General features: G+C 38.3%; 1 protein-coding gene across 11 annotated transcripts in view; it reads right to left on the bottom strand.

Moving 5' to 3' along the window:
- Nucleotides 1-7,582: 7,582 nt before the first annotated feature.
- Nucleotides 7,583-20,815, bottom strand: part of LOC135222709 (uncharacterized) — a 50,662-nt gene continuing 37,429 nt past the window's right edge. For all 11 annotated transcript variants that reach the window (XM_064260904.1, XM_064260903.1, XM_064260895.1 and 8 more), the window contains one exon: nt 7,583-12,496. In XM_064260904.1, the coding sequence (XP_064116974.1) occupies nt 10,167-12,458 (2,292 nt within the window). In that variant the 5' untranslated portion in view covers nt 12,459-12,496 and the 3' untranslated portion in view covers nt 7,583-10,166. The remainder of the gene's footprint in view (nt 12,497-20,815) is intronic.

The following is a 20,815-nucleotide window of genomic DNA, read 5'->3' as shown; positions in this document are numbered from 1 at the left end:
TTGGTATTAGTAAAGGGATAAGTAGGCTGTGGTCCAAAGAAAGGATTGGTTATTACAGTCTGTTGACCTTGCTGCAAAATGAATGGGTTTGACTGACTGGTATGAGGGTTTTGACAAGAGTTACCTGATGATTGGTTGGTAGTAGGTGGATGGTTGTGTAGGAGGTTGTACTACCACTGCAGGGTTAGGTGGTGTTGATGAGACATTTATGGGTATTAAGGGCACTGTACTTGTGATAGTAGTTGTGTTTTTTGGTGGGTACTTAGTATTTGTACGAGGCGGTATTGGGGGTATGTATTGTGGGGTTCCGTTATGTACTGAGGTTGTCACATGAGAATGGATTACTTGGAATGTGAGACATATGTGGTGTAGATATTATGGGGGGTTGAGTGTTGTATGGTCCCCTGTATGTCAACCAACTTCTGGTCCAAGTCCTTGATTTGATTTGATAAGTCTCCCACTTGAGACCAAACGTCCTGGTAGGATTGAGTGAAGCTCTTAACTGTCTGTAATGTTTGTTGTGTTTCTTGTTCTAATTGAATTAGATCAATATATGATTCATCAGTTCCAGCCACCATTGTTACAATATTTCAAACACATATATAATCAAATAATAAAACATAAACTACATTAAGAGACAATACCATACAATCCGTCACTATAGAAATAATGAATGTGCATGTAAACAAGTCATGACCTTAATCAGACAAAAATCAACAATATTGTATAAAGAAATGCAAACAATACGACAAAACATTATAAGTGACCTACTAATATATATAGGCACAGTGGGTCTGGATCAATAGCACTGGGCTACAGATCCAACACAGCTGCCACCAAATGTCAGGGCGGTTTTTCCCCGCCACGACATTACCAGGATACAAGTTTAAGAATACTATTAGTATACATATACACTGTTGTCAGTCTTCTTGCCTGGAGACACAGGTCGGAGAATGGTACTGTCATAGTTGACACGGGGGTATGAAGACTATCGTTTACGCTGCCTGGAAAATAGGGTAGGCCTGTCCTACCTGCTATTACATGATATTCCTTGTGTGTATGGGTCTTACTACTGATGAGGCCAGGTGATGTCTTCCCACTGGGAGGTAGTTGAAGTGCTGAATTCCATTTTAGGGTATTGAAGAAAATTCCTGGTATTCAGCTTGTTTCTTTATTACTCCTTACATCACGCCAAATTTCTCCCAGACCTAGCCTCCTTGACTTGATTAATTTACCTAGTCTTCAGACTCCTGGACTAGATCTCTGGACTAAATCCCCTGGACTAGATCCCTTGCAAGGGATAGATAATCATTTGTATTAATATTTGGTAAAATAGTCAAAATGAAGAGCGGACAGGTTGACGACCCCTCACATGAAAGCATTCGTGATTCTTACATGGTTCTTTTAGTGTTACCAAAATACAGACGAGAGATTCAGGGCAGCGCTCCACTACTCAAAGTGAAAGATAAACAAAACAAGGGACTGGCTACACTGCCCCACACGTCCACAACAGAAACGAAAACATTTCACAGTTCCAACCACTTACAATAGCAGTGTAAAGATATTAGAGGAGGATGATGAATCAATTCCTAAATAAATCACTGATAATTAAAGTAATATTTTTCCCATTACAGTAGACATATGCACATTGGGTTGTGGTCTCGTATGATTCTTTGTAATTCACCCAGACGTAATCGGGTTAAGAGGCCATTTATATTCCATTGAATAATTTTATATTCCATTATTGGGAGGAATTGGTGTTAAGTTCTGTAAATTGATTGCTGATTTTACTTTGCCTCGTAGTTTATATGCATTGGAAGTTATTTGTGGATTTTTAATCGTTGTATTTGTATGTTGGTTATTAGATTCTGCAGTTGTTTGTTTTTCATAATTGAATATTAATGTCTATTTTTTATTTTATAATTTCCTTTTTTGTATTTTAAGGATTCGGAACATAATTCGTTCTCATGTTGGTGTGTTAAAGGGCATTTCCTTAATAAAGTAAAATTGTCTATAACAATTTCGTACTGTGTCCTCTGTCTTGGTAGTTAGTTGGTTATATGTACTTACAAAGCACTCATTACAACCACAAGACGAGGTATGTTTGGTAATGTTAATTATTGGTTCAGAAGTATTTGATCTAGCTTTAGAAATTTCTTGTTTTGTAATTCTATTGGTCCTTTTCTGTAGTGATAAGGACTGTTGGTTTGAGGGGTTATTTGTTTTGTTGTTGATGGAATATTTGGGTCTTGTGGAGGTTGGTTGTTTAATGGTATGATTTCCATTAGCATTATTTGATGGGAACTGTAAAGAGTGATTAATGGATTCTTTACTGTCCAGATGTTGGCTGTCTGATTGAGATTGAGGGTAATTATGTATTTCCACTTGTGATGAGGTTAGTACAATATCTTTTTTAAAATGTTCTCCTGGTGTAGTTGGAGTATCTTTGGATTGATTGTAATTTTCAATATTCACTTTTTTTTCCCTTAGGTGGGGTTCGTTCTAGTATTCTTTTCTTTTCATCAGTTCGATTATTATTATTATTATTTTACTCCTCTTCCATTGGAAATTCTTTTCCATGGATATCTGAATCTTCTATGTTATTAGTGGTACTGGTGGATATATCAACTTGCTTGTTTTGGGGTTCAGCATTATTTATATGAGAATTAGTTCGTACCTTTATATTATCTTGTTGTTTGTTATTAATGTGGTCGATATTTAGATTTTTCATTACATTTGCGAAAGAGTGGCTTTTAGATGGATTACTGACTCTTCTTACTTCTAGCTCGAGTCTAGCTTCTTTGACTGACATTCCTGTTCTATTCATCAACAACTGGAGCTCTGTGTTGTATTGATAAAAGGAACATTCCTTAGATTTTGCGTGATGAGATTGTCCACAGTTAATACATTTTGGAGATTTACATTTCCAATTTGTAGTGTGTGTGTGTCTGATGCACACATTGCGCATACTGCTTTATTATGACATTTTTTTAATGTGTGCCCATACTTTGAACATTGAGTGCACTAAAGTGGTTTTGGTACAAATGGACGCCCTTCTCTATTTTGTCTAAGAATTTTTATTTTGAGTGGGAGATCTTGGCCTGTAAATTTTATTTTTGCAATATTATTTTGTTTATTTTTATCTTTCCTACTTGGAATTGAATGAATTTCTAAATCATGTATATTATTGTATCTTAACTTAAGGGAGTCAAGAATCAATTGTTTTGAGGGTAGTCCTTCTTCAGTGTTGGGTAAAATAACTGTGCCCTGTATATAATTTAATGTTTCATGACTTATTATTGTTATTTTTGTGCCATTTATTTCTTTTATATTTAAAAAGGTGGTGGACTGTTTTATCGTGGTTACCTGTAGTAACCATTCCTTTTCTTTAATATATCGGCATTCCATTTCTTGTGTTGGACATATATTCAATAATTTGTTTTCTAGTATTGCTGTCGATATTTAATTTTCAGCTTTAAGTACTAGAAATCTTGAACAATTATCTGGTCCAGAAAGATGATCAAAATGCACCAGTGTTGGATTAAGACGATAATTTCCATTTCTCTTTGGACCTTTTACCTAATGTGGGTTATCTGTGTATTAGATTTGTTTCCTTTCTCTGGTAGGTATGGTTCCATTGTTTTTATGTTTGTATCTTCTGATTGATTTTTACTTGTTTGTATAATTTCTGTGGGCCCTGCTGGGAGTTTAAGATCATATAATTTATTTGGAACTGGGTGTTCCTTTGCTACATTATTATTTTGAACTGACAGAGGGAGATTCAGGGATAAATTTCCAGTGGTCATCAACTGTGCCGAATTTTGTCCATTGAGGGGCCCAGGGGTACTAATAACTTTATATGTATTTATCATAAAAAATTAGTCAAATATATATATATACAGGCAGTCCCCGGGTTACGACGGTTTCGGCTTACGACGTTCCGAGGTTACGACGCTTTTCAATTATATTCATCAGACATTATTTCCAGGGTTACGACGCATGTTACAGGGTTACAATGCCTACAACGCTTATCTGACAGATGAAATATGACACCAAAAATAATCAATATTTGAAGTTTTTTTTATGAAAAATGCCATAAGAATGCAGTTTACATAGTTTTCAATGCACTCAAAGCATTAAAAGTAAGGTTTTCCTAGGATTTTTGACAATGTTCTGGCTTACGACGATTTTCGGCTTATGACGCGTCTCAAGAACGGAACCCCCGTCGTAAACCTGGGGACTGCCTGTATATATATATAATTTATTTATTTAATAAAAATATATTATAATATATTAATATATATATATATATATATATATATATATATAATATATTAAATTATATATATAAACACATTTGAAAAGATATCATTGGCTTTTCATGAAGTTAAATCTTCCGCCAATGGCACAAGTGAGAAATGACTCCCAAATGTCTGTATCCCTACCCTACCCCAAAAGGGGGTGGCATAACATGATTAGTATGGCCCAAGTGTCAGCAATACCCGCTTGGTAGGACTAAGAGTATTACGAAATACAATTATCCCCATCCTAACCACGTCATGGGCAAACCGTACAGAATGCCGAGAGTTCCATCCCTAGAACCAGGCCCCCCTGGAATCCGTGGTCCAGCTCCACAAAATAGTTCCGCCTGGAAAACCAGGTCCGAACATTGTTGGGTAGATGATGGATCTACCACATTTCCCACTATTTAGCTTCGGGTTTAACTCCAATCCAAGTTATATGTTTTCTTATTCATTAGATATTGAAAATTTTGACAAAAGTGGAAAAATCCAGATTTTATTCAAAAAATACATAGTCATATGGGACTCTTGGGTTCGAACCTGGGAAGAAATTTCTAAGGTTCGAGAGCCCCCTCACCATGTCAAGGTGGTCCCATAATGAGGGGGGCAGTGCCAGAAACCTGCCCTCATAATATGAGTCCAAAAAGTTCTTCATATAGGTTCACAAGCTCTTGCCTGGACTGAACAATCATCTTTCTCGCAATACAAACCATGTCCTTCTTGTGCCTGTCAGTACTACAAAGAGATTCTGACACACTGGTCTAAGAGTTCAGGTTATCATAGATAGTATTACAGGATTCACTCTGGGCACAAATGTATCTCATTTGTTTCCCCACTAACAAATTCTGGGGAGGAGGGAACCAAAACAATTATCAAAACCATCAGAAACTGACAGGTTTTGAATTTTTACCATAAAGTCTTGAATGAGAACCAGAGGAATTCCCAACCCTCCCAGAGCTCGCAAGATGCAAAAGGCCGTGCAACCGGTCAACATGTTATGAAAAGGCTAAGGCAGCATCACAAGTGTTGAAGGCGAGATCTTAATCTGAAGTTTCTCCCAAGGGCTCTATGGCACTCAAGGTAGGTTGTTGGAAAGTCACAGCCCACTCCAGAAGTCAAAGCCAATGAGGTGGGCAAAACTATTCAAACCTCCTATAAGCATGAAAAACTTTACTGAAGAAAAGACATCCATGCCCATCAGGTAAAAGACCCGACTCAAACCAGAGAGACCCCCCTTATATGACACCCATTTTGAGATGATGACTCACTCTTTTACATTTAATGAAAGCTACCTAAAAACATGTGGCTAACAGAGAAGAGCAGGCTAAAGAGGAATCTGAATATGTATCTTGATCAGAAGCACTAGGTATCACATTTGAAGGCCATTCAGCATGGACATGGACCCAGTGTAGAACTGCCAGTGTAATTAGAGACCAGAATCACACTCCAAATCGGACTGATTGGAGGAATGGCAGACACACATAGATTGTCTCAGGGGTACTGGAAGGTGTCCTCCAGAGCAACCCAAGGGCCTGGTGAGGGCCATAGAGCCTTTCCCCCCACAAGGGTGTAGGGACCAGTCTTACACCACCAACTCCTCTGGCAACTGAGCGGGTCTGCCATTCATATATAACTGGCAGAGGTGAATGGAAACTGGTCCCACTTGCTTGCTGATGTACACCTCCACATCAATATTGTTACTCAACACTACAGGTGTCCCATCATGTTCTCAGATTGCTTGCAGGTTAACAGCACTGCTTACATACCTAAAATCTTGGGCAGCTGAGGTTTGTTCGTGCCAAGTCCAGCATGATTTCTTGTGAGAGTACTTCTTAGCCCCTTCTTCCTCCTCAGATGGTAAGAAAAAAAATCATAAGATGAGAAAAAGGAAGCATTATGCCTGCACTTCATCTTACTCCAGCCATGAAGCAGGAACTGCAGCAGACAAAGGAGTATCTGTCACACATAAGACAGTTGGTATGGGAGGCTTAGTGTGGTTGATTTTCATAGTGGAAATTGGAACGGCAGCCAAAGCAAAATAGATGATCCCTAACTTTAGCTAGGTGAACCAAAAAGGCTTCCCAGACTACCAAGAGAACGCCACATCTGTAGGTACTCCAACAAAGCTGAAATCCCTGGAGCAGCCAAGAAAGCAGGAGTAGGCAGTGACAAACCACAATGTTGGCAATGTTCGAGAGTGTAAGCTGGTCCACTTATCCTTATGAGTGTACCTCCCTTGGCAAGCCACAGGATTATCAGAATATAGGGAGAGTGAGTGCAATTCAGGAGGAAGCCAAAAAGATTAGGCAAACAATTTTTGACCTCCACTCATGCCATACTGCTTTACTGCAAAAGAGATCAGCTAGTAAACTCCTTGCAGGACTTACCACGGCAGAAAACAAAACTGATTGCATACAACAAGAAAGATGAAGTTTCTACTTGACAGACAGTCACAGCATAACAAGACATCATAATCTCCATAGCCAGTGCGCTTAGTACTTCCAGAAGGTGAGTGAGTGTTTACCCCAACTTCCTATTAACAACTCTTACCATTTTTCAACAACTAATTCCAGCTCATGCTGAGTAATACTTCAACATAAATGGCAATTACCTGGTTTTCCTGCAGAAACACCTCATGTCCAACAAAGTAAGGCTCATTTTTAAACATACAGTACGCATGTATATGATTTCCTAAGATGTTATTTATGAAACCAACATTTAAATTTAAATATAAAAACTTCATTTTTGCAAAATAAAATTTCATGCACAGGCATTTTCATACATTTTCAATCAACATAATTTTTTGTTTCACTCGTTCCTCTGAACTACATCAGTCATACGTAATAATTGCATAAAACTGAAATTTGAAGAGGGCTGTTAAGATTTTTCCAATGTTTGTGTGTGCGCCATCTTCCTGGCCTCAAATTTCTGGTCTTTCTCTGTTCTTTATAATATATATGGAAGTTGTTAATCTACAGTGATGAGAGGAAATTATTTAGTGGACATGGCCTTCACACAATCTCACTACAGAAGATTAAGCAAGCTGTGTATTGGGAATTAAAAGCTCTACTTCTGGTGAAAACAGAGAGACATCATAAACCAGTGATTCCCTTCCCAAAGGTCAATGCCTTTGTTTTTATATACTTAAGACCTTCATATATTAAATATTTGACCTGTATCTATTACACCTGTACATATCTATCATATTGTTAAAACGTTTTGTGTTCTTTTCAGTAACTCAAGTAAAAGCAGGAAAAGATTAGGTTCATCACCAAAATAACTTTTAAAAATTCTATCTGTTTAATTAATACAACAATCTTGTACAATGGTCAGCACCAAAATGGCCCTTCAAGTGTGACTGAAACAGACCCAAGAGCTAGTGTGTTGTTATACATTCTTTATAATATAAATTTCTTTATAAATTATAATTTCAATTTTAAATTCTTAATCATGTCTCTCAAACCCTTATAGAATACAGATAAAACTTTATGACATTTTTAAAGAATAAATGCAGTTTCTCTATCAGATAGCAGCAATAATGCATAGTATAAAATGTAAACACATTCCACCCATGCATAGTGTACAGCAATATCGTAACCTATAACCACATTCTGCCATATAGATTGCATAGTTAAAGAAAACCTTTTACGTCCTCCTAGAATTATAACAAGCTAAATTTGGTATGAAGAAAAAAGGAATGTTCAACAACAATCCTAAGGAGACCAAAATGGCATTAGGCACTTTACTGCATTTTTCACTTTCAGGTCGGTTTCCAGTTCAGACGGTGTACAAAATATTTAGCGGTGCAAGAGATTCGCCCTGATTGGAAAAACTTTTAACTCCAGATGGTTTCTTAACAATTATTTTATGGCAAGTATAACTTTGCTGCTAGAAAATAATACAAAGGAGAATAATCTTGAAATTTGTGTTAAGAAAAAGTTAAACAGGGGTGTGAATATACACTAGCAAAATATTGTAATATTTTGAAAAATTTCAATCGCAAATAGAAGTTTGCACAAATAAAAACTAACTTTTGAGTCATTATACATTTTAAAAATTAACAACTTTGCTTTTATCTTTAAAGTGAGCAGATAAACAAGCAAACTATTTTTAGTGCAACTCTTTCCATCTCTAGTCAACCTTCCAGTCTGCAGCAGTAGGTATGTTAATACTACCATCAAATTACTGTAGTAGTTACAGTATATAAAAGCATCTGCTTTTACAAGTCTAATCAGTGGATTGGACAAGGTTTAAACTCTGATGTGTCCACCCTGACTACACTCAGAACAATAACCTCTTCAAGAAACTAGCAGATGTACCTTTAATAAGCTTAGGTTGAAAAGTTAATGTGGTACAGTAAAGACACGTGCTAGGATATTAGGAGTTATCAGTCCAATTCCCAATTTTTTATTTCACAATGTCAATTAAATACAGTAGTATGATGAAAAATTCCAGGTTTACAAAGGTTTGTTCAAAATAAAAAAGTATTTGCATTAGGAATGCAGTTTTACACATTTTGCACAAAATTTTCCACCTATCTTTGTTGGGTTTCATTTTAAGGAATAATTGAAGCCTAAACATCTCCAAACTTTCAAGGAAATTTGCAAATGAATGGCAGAAAAATGATAAGTGATAAAATGCACTAAAGCATGACATTAATAATTAAAGTATAGTATCTATACTCTATATTATAATTGATAAAGGTTTTCAAGTGGTGTACCCAAATTTGTGTTTTCTAATGCCATTAAAACCACAAGCTTTATTTTAAGAATAAAAAAATGAAAAATATGAATACTGTACACTTATTATATAAAATTCACAATTATGCCTATGTACACAATATCAAAAAAAGCGCTCTATTGTTGCAAGTTGCTCTCTCTGATAAAAACATGCAAAATATATACACTTCATTTTTTTACGGATATAAAAAATAATGTTCAAAAACGACTTACAAATATAAAACTATCCATTCACTGCACTCATTATACATAATAGGCATATGCAAAAAGGCAAACACCAAGACTAGTGCAAGAATAAAGAGAGACAATGGCACTGTCAGTTACCATGATAATTTATTAACACTTATGTGAAAAAAGCACTAAATTACTATTTGCCAGTAAGCTGCCACAGGCCATTAAGTGATGGATACAAACAAAGGGTACCATAAAAATCCCTGGAAAATCCATTTTTGTCTTGCTTCAAGAAAGTTAATAGTGCATTTACTACTTTGAAAATACAGTCCAGATAGCTGGGGAAAATGTCAGAATAAACTTAAATATCAAATGGCAAATTTTCAGCATTACATACATACATGTTCAAGAGGCCCTAAACATATTTGTAAATAAAGAACCGCACTATTTTCCTACCATCGCATAGCTACCACATAAAATAAGAGACTTTTTAAATTAAAATAAAAAAAGCAGGGAACTTTTAATAAAAAGAAAAGAAAAAAAAACAGGGAACTTTTATACAACTCCAAAATATTATTTACAAAACCATACAGTACTTCTTAATGTATTACCAAAATGACAGCTTCATGAGTTCCATATCCAGACAAATGTACCTTTAACTTATGACTTACAAGGGTATTTATGTGACAATAAACACACAACTTTTTAAATTCAGAATAAGAGTTTGTACCCTTTAATAAAGGCCATTTGTTGGTAAGTTACAAGGCAAAGGACTAATTTCTCACAAAATAGAGAATTGCCATATGTACCTTAAGTAGCAATAGTATATTGCAGTTTTCTCCTTACATCTGCCCTCTTGGTACCAATTTCAAGACAGACACCAGGAACATATTGCAATAGCATTAGTGAAAGAATTATATACCAAAATAATCCATAACAATAAAAATACATTATTTTAAGTAGTTAAAGAATTGGGGAGGAAATTTGAATTTTTCCCAGTAATTGAACCACCAGTATCAGGAAACTTTTCACAATCCTCTCGCAGTACAACATGACCATCATCTGTAACTCTTAAGGGGTAAGTCATCAAGTGAGAATCATTATGCTCAACTTCAGGTGAGATAAACTTTTCAAGATTACTCTGACCCATATCTCTCATGGCTGCCATACAAGATAATGAAGCTGGGCTTAAGTGTTCTTCCATATGATTACCACAGTGCTCTGCCCACAATGCAAGACGGAAAGAACGGACATCTCCAGCAATCTCATCATTACCACATTCTTCTTTGGTGTGCTTTGGTTGATATGCTCCAACTGCCATTTCTGAATCACGGTTACCACTCATGCTCCTTTCATTGATATTAGCAGACCCAACAATGATGTACTCATCATCAAAGATCGCCATTTTAGAATGAACATAAATCATGAAACGCAGTGATTCACGGACTTTCCCCGATACTGAACTTGGATCTGGTTCCTCTAATCCTTCTGGAACCTCATCAGGACTTTCACGTTTACCCAAACAGAAGAAACCCAAGTAATCTGAAGGATGAGCATTAATCTTGGCTTTGCGAATAGCCTTTGCAATCTTCCGGTACATCATTTCCATAGTACGATGTTGCCAATGAAGAATTTCTTGTACAGCAGATGATGTAGGATCACCTTCAGGATGAATTGGAATAACCACATAAACTCTGAAGTCTTCACCTGCCTTTATTGCATTGACAATTTTCATTGTGAGTTCTATAGGTATAAGATGAGGACATTTTGCATCATGAACTAACCAGCTATGGGCAGAACCCAAGAAATACTGGTTTTCAATGTAAATAAAACGTTTTGCTCTACGGATATGGTGGATATATGCACGTTGAATGGAATTTTCATAAAGTCTTCCTTTCCTAGTGAGGAGTCTGTCTAATACGTCTGTGTCAAACATAGCTGAATCAGAGTTTATTGAACGGAAAAACTGAACATTCCAAGAATCTTCCTCAGAATATTCCCATTCCAACTCAAAATCATCTTTTGTTACTCCAAGTAGTCGATTCTCACGATCAAAAGCTTGTCGGCGCCAGCGCTCTTGAAAATTACAAAGAATATCACCTGCAGCAGGACCCTCTACATACAAGTGTATATCATGCCATGGCTGACGAGGTCCTGTTGAAACACTTGCCGTACAAACTCCATTGTAGAAGTCATGTTGGTGCTGCTCAGGTAGTGTTTTAAACAATGGATGTTCTGGTGTGTCCCAACGACCATCTGTAAGATCAATACCACCAGCAAAGGCAATAAGACGTCTCTTGTCACTACCTTCTACTTCTGCATCTACAACCACACTCTTCTGATGATGAGTATACAAAGTAGCTACAAAATTACTTTCCATCAGTTTGCTTTTATTCTTCTGACGTGGGGCTAGAAATACCTCCACTTCAGTACCTTCAAAGAATATTCTTGTCTCTTCATCGTGTGTGCCCATGATTCCTGGTGTATATATATCTGTACTCATTGCTTCATTCCAAACCATAACCATAACTCGTACACCTTGTTCTGCCTTTCTTTTCAATATATCACCAAGGTTTTCACATTCTCCTTCCCGGATGAGACTTAGGTCAGCTTTTACACTCCATCCAATAATGTAGATAAGCTTCTGAGCATTTTCAATGGCATTTGTGATATCAATCCAAAGCTGAGGAGGCTCATAAGGATCTCCATTTGGACCAGGAACATCTGTGACAGGAGAAATAGCAGGAGTATGTGCATCTTGATAAAGCTTGACTTTACAACCAGCCCTCAGAGGATAAACAGTGTCTGGGACCTCGTTTGATCGGGTGATTGATTCAGAGGACACATACCTTAAAGCTACATTCAGGGAGCCTTGAGGCATCCCATCCTTACTTATAAGAGGAAACCAACCAGTGACAGGCTCTTCTTGGAGGAGATCTTCAGCACGGATACTCATGAAACCCATGCACTCCATTTTGACAAGATCCAAATCTTTAACAGTAAATAGCAAAGATTCTGTTTCATGGCACATTTCAGTGCGGAATTTTTCTCCCCATTGTGGGTTAAGGGAATTATAGATGATGGATGTCTTGGCAATACGACAAGTCTTTCTTCCCCCACAGCAGGTGTCCACAGTAACATAGGGATCAGAGACATCTTTTGATGAGCGAAACCAAGATGTATCAACATCAGGAAGATCTCTTCCCTCTATGATCTCCAAGTAAAGCACACCATGTAGAAATACCATCTTTCCCCGTTCGGCACGACTGCCACTTTGGCTGAAACCTGTAAAAGAGGGACTTTTCAGTGAAAGCATTCCAACTGCAGGTCTAAGAGTTATGACAAGGGATAATACAAGATTACTTATATGCAATATCCATGAAAGAACTACTATAACAAAACAAGACATAAAATAATTTTTTTATATTTTTCATTCTTCCAATTAGGTCTATGTATTGCATTTTCTTTCATACCCACAACCACATCTGTGAATGTACATTATACCTCATGATTTCCATGGGAAAACCTTTAGAATATGTAATGAATCCTAAGATCAAGATATACAACTGACCAAATGAAGAGTAATTTATGGAAAGACATTTTACATCCGTTAAAAAAAAAAAATAAAAAAATAGCAGCTTTCACAGACACTTCTTAAAAAAAAAATACTATGTTGCTCAAAAGGGATTTTGACGAAGGAAAAATCTATTTCTGGGCAAGGGCCCGTGTTGCCCAGTGAAATCCCCCCCTGTTTTCTCTCCCGCCCTTGTGCCCAAGCTTGGTCTTCTAACGTCAAGGATGGCCACTAGAGGCGCTGGTGTTGGCGTGGGGGAGCAAGTAGTAGTAGTAGTTGCTGGCGCGGGCTGTGTACCAGCTCTCTAGCAGGGGGATTTTGGTGGAGGAGAGGTCTAAATGACAAGAGGTCCGTGGTAGTGGTTTCACTCGCCCCAGTACCATACCGACACCCTCTTTTTATTTAGGGTGAGCGAGTCTGGATACTCTGACATCCCCCTTTTTAGTTTTCTCTGGTAATGTTAGCATTATTTACCTTAGAAATATGAACTGAAGGGATATTTCACTGGGCAACACGGGCCCTTGCCCAGAAATAGATTTTTCCTTCGTCAAAATCCCTTTTCTGGGCTCAGCCCGTGTCGCTTCGTGAAATAGTACCAGAGAATTAGCCACAAGCTTGGGGAAAAGGAAACAGTAAGAGGTAAACATCACGATATAGCCTTTTGGCAATATATACGGTTGTGAGTAACCCTAGCATAAAAATAAGGGAAAACATCACGATATAGCCTTTTGGCAGCTAAGGCTCAAAACAGGGTAGAGCCTGGTGGCAGGATCACAGGAAAAATGTTAGTGAGGCAGGTAAAAAGGAGATCTGGATCTATGACGAAAACTACTTAGGCAGTGTCAAGAGAAACTGTGTTTCCCGCTACCACTGCCGGAAATTTAAGAGATTCTAAGGATTTCAGGTAGTGACGTCTGAAAACTGTCGGCGACTTCCAGCCTGTATACTTCTTTAGATCATCGAAATTCATATGTTGGAAATAATTAATTGAGGTGGCTACTGCCCTGATGTCGTGGGCTTTAGGGAATGAATCAGGGTTGGCTTGTTTGATAAAGTATAGGATTTGTTGCCTAATTCCTTTTAAGGAAATAGTGCCACCTTTTTCCCTTATGAATAGGGGACCTGAGGACCTAAAAGATGTCCTGGACAGATAGGCTCGTAAGGTCGACACTGGACATAGAGAAGGGTCTTGAGGAAGAGGGAGGATCTTCCAAGGAGCCCATCTCATTAAGGGATCCTCATTTTTGGCCAAAAAACTACGATCTGGGGATAGAAGAACTTCTCCTGAAGGGAGAAATTCGATATGGCCAGAGTCTCTGGAGAGAACTGACAGTTCAGATATCCTGGCTCCTGAGGCCAGGCTTGACAGAAATAATGTTTTCCTTATGAGTGGTATATAGTTACATGAATCGTTGTCAGTATCTGAAGCCAGTTTGAGAACATCATTTAAGAACCATGAGATTGAGCTAGGTCTCTCTGATGGTCTGAGCCTAGCACAAGCTTTAGGAATAGACGAAAAATAAGAGTCCGTTAAGTCTATCTTAAAGCCAAACTGGAAGATTTTCTTTAAAGGTGACTTATTGGTCGTAATAGTACTAGCTGCTAGACCTTTTTCAAATAAGGATCTGAAGAAGGAGATAGCCAGATTAGTAGTCATGGTTCGAGAATCTGTTTCCTTCAGGAAATTTGCTAGCTTTTTAAATGCTGCGTCATACTGACGCAAAGTTGATTCTCTCTTATCCGATTCTAAGAAAAGGATATTTTGAGGATCAATATCTGCATCTCTTTTAGCCGCGAACTTCATTAAGTCCATAAAGTTAGGGTTTTGAGAATTCCTGAGGAAGCGAACACAGTCCTCATTTGTACTGACTGAGATAGCTTGGGATTGGGAATCCGTTGAGGCCGGAGACCCAATTCCAGAAGAATGGGGAACCAGTTGCTCTAGGGCCAGTCCGGGGCTACTAGAGCAACTTGTCCTCTGAAAGACCTGAGCTTGTTCAGAACTTTCAATAGAAGATTCACTGGAGGAAAGATGTATATCTTCTTCCAATCTATGGACATGGCGTCTGTGGCATAAGCCAGAGGGTCCAGGTTGGGGGCCACATAGCACGGGAGCTTGTGGTTCGATTGTGATGCAAAAAGATCCACCTGGAGGCCTGGGATCTTTTGGCATATCCACTGGAATGAGCGCCTGTCCAGAGACCACTCCGATTCTAGAGGAACTGACGACGACAAGGCGTCTGCTATCACGTTCCTTACTCCCGCCAGTTGAGTGGAGGATTGATGCCATTTGTACTTGGACTGGGCAGCAAAGTTTCCAAATGTTAAAAATATCTATGTATATCGCCAAGAGAGGATATATCCTATAGCCTGAAGAAGTATTTCTAATTTTTAATTATATCCATCTTGCTTCTTGAATAATAATAAAAAAAAAAAAAAATACAGGACTAACTCTTACTCAGAAACAAGTTATATCTACTGTATATGTCTCCAAGATTTCTCTGACCTGTAAACTTTTTTACTTGAAATTTTTTTTATAAACACAGCCTCCTAATGGGAAATCCTCTTTACAAATTTTAAAGTAGTACAGTCAAATCTCGGTTTTCGTACGCCTCTCTTTTCATACATTTCAGTTTTCGTACTTTTTTTTTTTTCTACAAAATTTTGTCTTGGGTTACCGTACGCTTCCTCATTTTTCATACACTCAGAAATGCTCCACCTGGGGCCCAGCACATGACTGGGCACCATATCAAGCACCCAAACACAAAGTATCACATATATTCTTTTGTGACCCATTCTGGCTTTGTTTCTCGCTGAAAACAATCTCCACACTTGCAGTCCGCATCAACACGTGCATATTGTGTTTTATGCTAATTTTGCTGTAAAAATTAGCATAAAACTAGTGGAAGACATGTAAAAGCTTCTGTTAGTGTGGATCAATGAAAAACAATTAGTGGGGGATAGTGTGTCTGAAGCGATCATTTGTTAGACTACGATGTTACATGTTGATTTAAATAAGAAAATGCCAATAACTAGTGTTGCTCTTGGTGATTTCAAGGCCAGCAGAGGCTGGTTTGAAAAGTTCAGAGAGCGTATGGGCATCCACAGTGTTGTATAGCATGGGGAAGCTGCGAGCTCAGATAAACATACTGTTGAAGAATTCGTTGGTGAATTCAAAGAGTGTCTTGAGACTGAAGGGTTCCTCCCACAACAGGTCTTTAATTGTGATGAGACAGGCCTGTTTTGGGGAAAAAAATGCCAAAACGGACCTACCTAGCGCAGAAGTTGAGTTCACTGCCAGGGCACAAGCCTATGAAGGATAGGCTAACACTTGGTCTGTGGGAATGCCAGTGGGGATTTAAAAGTAAAGCCCCTACTGGTGTAGCACTCTGAAACTTCCCAAGTGTTTAAGAAAAACAATGTGATAAAGAATAAATTACCTGCAATGTTGAAGGTCAATAAAAAGGCATGGGTCATGAGGCAAATTGTCGTTGAGTGGGTAAATGAAGTGTTTGGCCAAAGTGTGAAAAAATACCTCAATGAAAATCAATTGCCCCTCAAGTACCTCCTGGTGGTAATGGACAATGCTCCTGCACATCCTCCTTGCTTGGAAGACCAGCTTTAGAGAAATTTAAATTCATCACTGTCAAGTTCTTGCCCCCCTAATACCACTCCTCTCATCCAGCCCATGGACCAGCAAATCATCTCAAACTTCAAGAAACTGTACACAAAGGCATTATTCCAAAGGTGCTTTGAAGTGACCTCAGACACTGAATTGACCCTAAGAGAGTTCTGGAAGGATCACTTCAGTATCTTTAATTACATAAGTCTTATAGATAAAGCTTGGCAGAGAGTGACTTCCAGGAGAATGAACTCTGCTTGGAGAAAATTGTGGCTAGAGTGTTACCCTACGCCTGCTGTGGAGTCTATTGTGTTTCTGGGGAAGTCCATGGGCTTAGATGTGAGTGACAAGTATGTGGAAGAGTTATTGGATGCCCACAGGGAAGAGCAGGAACAGCAACAGACAGCACATGAGAGGGCAGATACTGTGCCTACTTCAATGATTAAAGAAATTTTGCAGAGTGGATATAAAAAATTTTGTTGAGAAATCATCCTAACAAAGATGTTGCAATCCATGTCTCTAACATGTTTATTGACAATGCCTTGTACCATTTCAGGCAGGTATTGAAGAGACATCAGAAACAAATATCTCTGGACAGTTTTGTTATTCGGCCGGGGTCCTGTGACACTCAAGTTGGTCCTAGTGCCAGTAAAAAACTGGAGTGGGGAAGTAACTTCAGACAGTGCCACTAAAAAAATGTAAAGAAGTAACCCCAGATAGGTTTATGATACCTGAAGTCCTTCTGGAGGGAGATTCCCCTTCCAAACAGTAACCTCTCCTCCTCCCTCTCCCCTACTCTCAGTCTTCCATATGCTAACAAGAGTCTTCCATAAAGGTAAGAGTGATGTTAAATGTTCATTATTCATTTCATTATTAATTTATATTTATTTCTCAGTGTTTTCTGTATGTAAAACTGTGTTTATTCCCTGTAAATTTAAAAAAAAATATTTTTGGGGGTCTGGAATGCATTAATACTATTTTCGTTATTCCTTATGGGAATTATTGCTTCAGTTTTCGCACGTTTCAGATATCGTTGGATGTTCCGGAACAGATTATCTACCCTAAAGGTGAACATCTTCCCCAAATGTTTTACTGTTTTTGTTTCACAAGTCCATCTCCTTTTCATGTCTTCTACAGAAATACAAGACCACACTAATCTGCTAATGATTGGGGTAACATCAGTGGTTGAAAAAATTCAAGAAGCTGATATCAAAATTATAAAAAGCAAAATAGTTTTGCACTTAAGTGGTAACTTGAACCCTGAAGACTTTTGTGGCAGCTTTAGTTCAAATAGATTAAAATCATACAAGTTGTACAATAGTAGTAATTGTGCCAATGAAGGCTATGGTACTTGTGACAGGTTGGGCTTGTGTTTGATCTAATGGAGATCAAATTACATGAAGACATTACAGTTTTGACTGTTTGCAGGGCTTAATCATTTTTAATGCATCAGGAAAGGTAAAATCCCCTTACTACAGTATTTCCCTAGAGTAAATAAGCCTCTAGTAAACACCATGCATGACAAACGTCACCATGTAGAACACATCTTAAGTACCTAACTACGTAGTGATGGTGAAATTCATTCCGCTGCTTTGAACATCACTAAGGATGTTACCTTTTCAACTGAAAGTAAATTTCACCCTTTTTAAGAAGCATTCACGTTGGTCCTAAGTTCCAATATGAGAAAATGGTTTGGCGTAAGGTCAGATCCTGCTTGGCTGAAAATAACAGTGATAATTCATTGTTGTTTGTTGTACGAGTCATACTGAAACCAAAAGCTAACACATGGTAAAAGTTTAATATAAAAAATAATTATCACTAACTTATATCTCAACTTATTTGCAATATGTTACCAAGATGCTTTAAGCAGGATATAATCAGTGTTGTACATACACTATTCATACTCATTCACAAAAAACTAATTAGGCTACTCTCTATTTCTACCATGGAGTGGATTACAAGCATGCAAAATGCAAATTACAACATTTTAAGCAGTTGTGAAGCATAACATAGTGACGTGTAAATGACACACAAGAGCCATTAACTGCTCTTTCAACATAAAACATGTTACTATTAACTAAAAATATGTTACCTTATAACTACAGTACAGTTTAACACTCCACACGGCAGCTGTAATTCTCTGAACACATGCCAAAGAGACTTGCATATTTAATTACCTAAATATGTACCCAGTACATAACACATGGAACAACTGTACCTTTCACCTCAGTCATAGTTACTTTCTACTTTACCTTTACTACATTATACAGTATCCACACCCGAAAAATAAATGTTTAAAATTATGGACGTATCAATTTTTCCTAGGTATACATACCAGAGCATTCTATGTAGTATTATTCCATAGCATGACATGGAATCTGTCACTGAAACTTGGAAACAAGGTAGTTAACTGATGGTTTTAAGGGGATCAGTTGGGGAATACCCCTCATTCATCTGCCATCACCAAGATCACCAAGTACTTTCTCATTCAACATTGGGGAGAAAGTAGGGTGGTTCAAGAGGGAAATATGATAAGGGTTCTGCTTTGTAAACCTAGGGACAAATGCAAATTAATCTAAAAAAAGTTAGTTGTTCACATGGAAATATAAACCAATGCCTTGTATATAAGAATCTCACTCATTAGGTGGTAGCTGTCTCTGTCAAGTAACATGAAACTGAAACCCACCAGAAATGTCGCTATCCCAAAAACATTTGTGAGCAAGGGGAGCAATGACTCCTGTAACCTCCTAATCAGTCTGTCATAGGGATGCTAGTGCAGTTGAGCTTTAGCCTGAGTGACTGTCTAGAATCTCCTAAGAAAGGGTTCCATAAGTCAGAAGGGAGCTACAGTATATCGCACTAATATGAATGATGTGCTCAAAATATAGCTCTATGTATTGTCCCCAACCCTTCATTTAAGGAATGAGAGAAAACACATCTGAAAGACAAAGCTCTAACTCTGCTGTAGAAGAGAAATCTATACCTTTCAGTCTGAATACTTGACTCAATGCTTAATGTTAGCCTTTTGCCAGAAAAACCAAGAGAAGCTTGTCCCCGGTGAAGGTATACTGTATTAGGAAGTCCGCCATACGCTGAACAGACATTCTGCAATACCAATCACATAGTACACATTCACAGGGGAATGATGGAGGTAGCCAGATATTTCCCTTGCAATCCTAAAAAAGCCTCATCTCTCCTAGTATCTGCCAGCCAGATAACTTATTAGCAATTAGCCAGAGGAGTGAACTTTCTCATGTTGCCTCAAAACTTGTGGCTGATGAAAGTGTATGTGCTATGTGAAATCTCTCTTGGTACCTCAACCTAGAGGCTCAGCAGACTGGAATACCACTTGGCAAGAGGCCGAAGGGGTACCTAAGATCTAGTGTGACCAATAACCAATTGATCCCCAGACTGAACAGTGGAAAGGCACACACAACCAAAGTATTCCATGGGTGCTGGAGGGCATTTTCCATCACTCCCAAGGACCCAGAATGTAAGAACAGAACATCAACTTATGAATCTAGAACAGTCTTAATGCAATAAGAGAGACTGGAGACCCACTGCCTGAACCCAGCAGCTGACCTGGTCTGCCACTACATTCTGCCTTCCCAGATTGTATCTGGCCTACAGCAAGATGGCATGGCAAACTGCCATTCATGCATCTGCCTTGCTAACACAACAAAGAGCAAGGAAGAAACCATCTCCCCTGCTTCTTGACATTTGCTGCCAATCATCACTACTGAACAATTCATGTCCAGACAACCCTGGAAAGTTTGCAGAGCTAGAAATCCTACCAAATTTCAACATTAAGATGAGGTGGTTCTTCTACCTACAGACCCAATATGAATGAGCTATTCAGATGTGCACCCAAACCAACCTTGGATGCATTTGTGAACAGCCACATCCCAGGAGACTTCAGCAGAACTCCCACTAGGAGGTTCATGCTGTCCAGGCACCAAACTAGATCCACTTTGATCTCCCAACTTTAGGGCACAAGCTGGGAGGAAGGATCATCTGGTGCCAACAAGTAGCGCTTCAGTTGTCACTAAGATGACTGCAAGTGGAGTTGCCTTTGGGGAATGAGCTTCTTCAAAGAGGGCAGGAGGCCATGGATGACCTGCCAAAGCAGAACTTGTTGTTTCTGTCAAGACAAAACCTGCACTGCCACCTCCCTAAGCTTCCTCATGCAAAAATACGAGAGAAAGAATTCTGCGCTACCATGTATATGAGCTTGTCCAGACAATTTGCCCAAAGCTTGGGCATGACATCTGACTTCTCCCATTTTATCAAATATTTACAAGGCATTCTCTGTTCTGAAGCAACTTGGAGGATGCAAGAACTAGTCAGTAGTCTAGGTAATATAAAATACGAAGGGAACACTACTGGCTGTCGAGATTGGGATGGTTAA

The sequence above is a fragment of the Macrobrachium nipponense genome, chromosome 8 (genome assembly GCF_015104395.2).
Source record: "Macrobrachium nipponense isolate FS-2020 chromosome 8, ASM1510439v2, whole genome shotgun sequence".
In the NCBI taxonomy this organism is placed as follows: Eukaryota; Metazoa; Arthropoda; class Malacostraca; order Decapoda; family Palaemonidae; genus Macrobrachium; species Macrobrachium nipponense.
The sequence above is the reverse complement of the archived record's forward strand: the minus strand, read 5'-3'. Positions and strand labels throughout refer to the sequence as shown.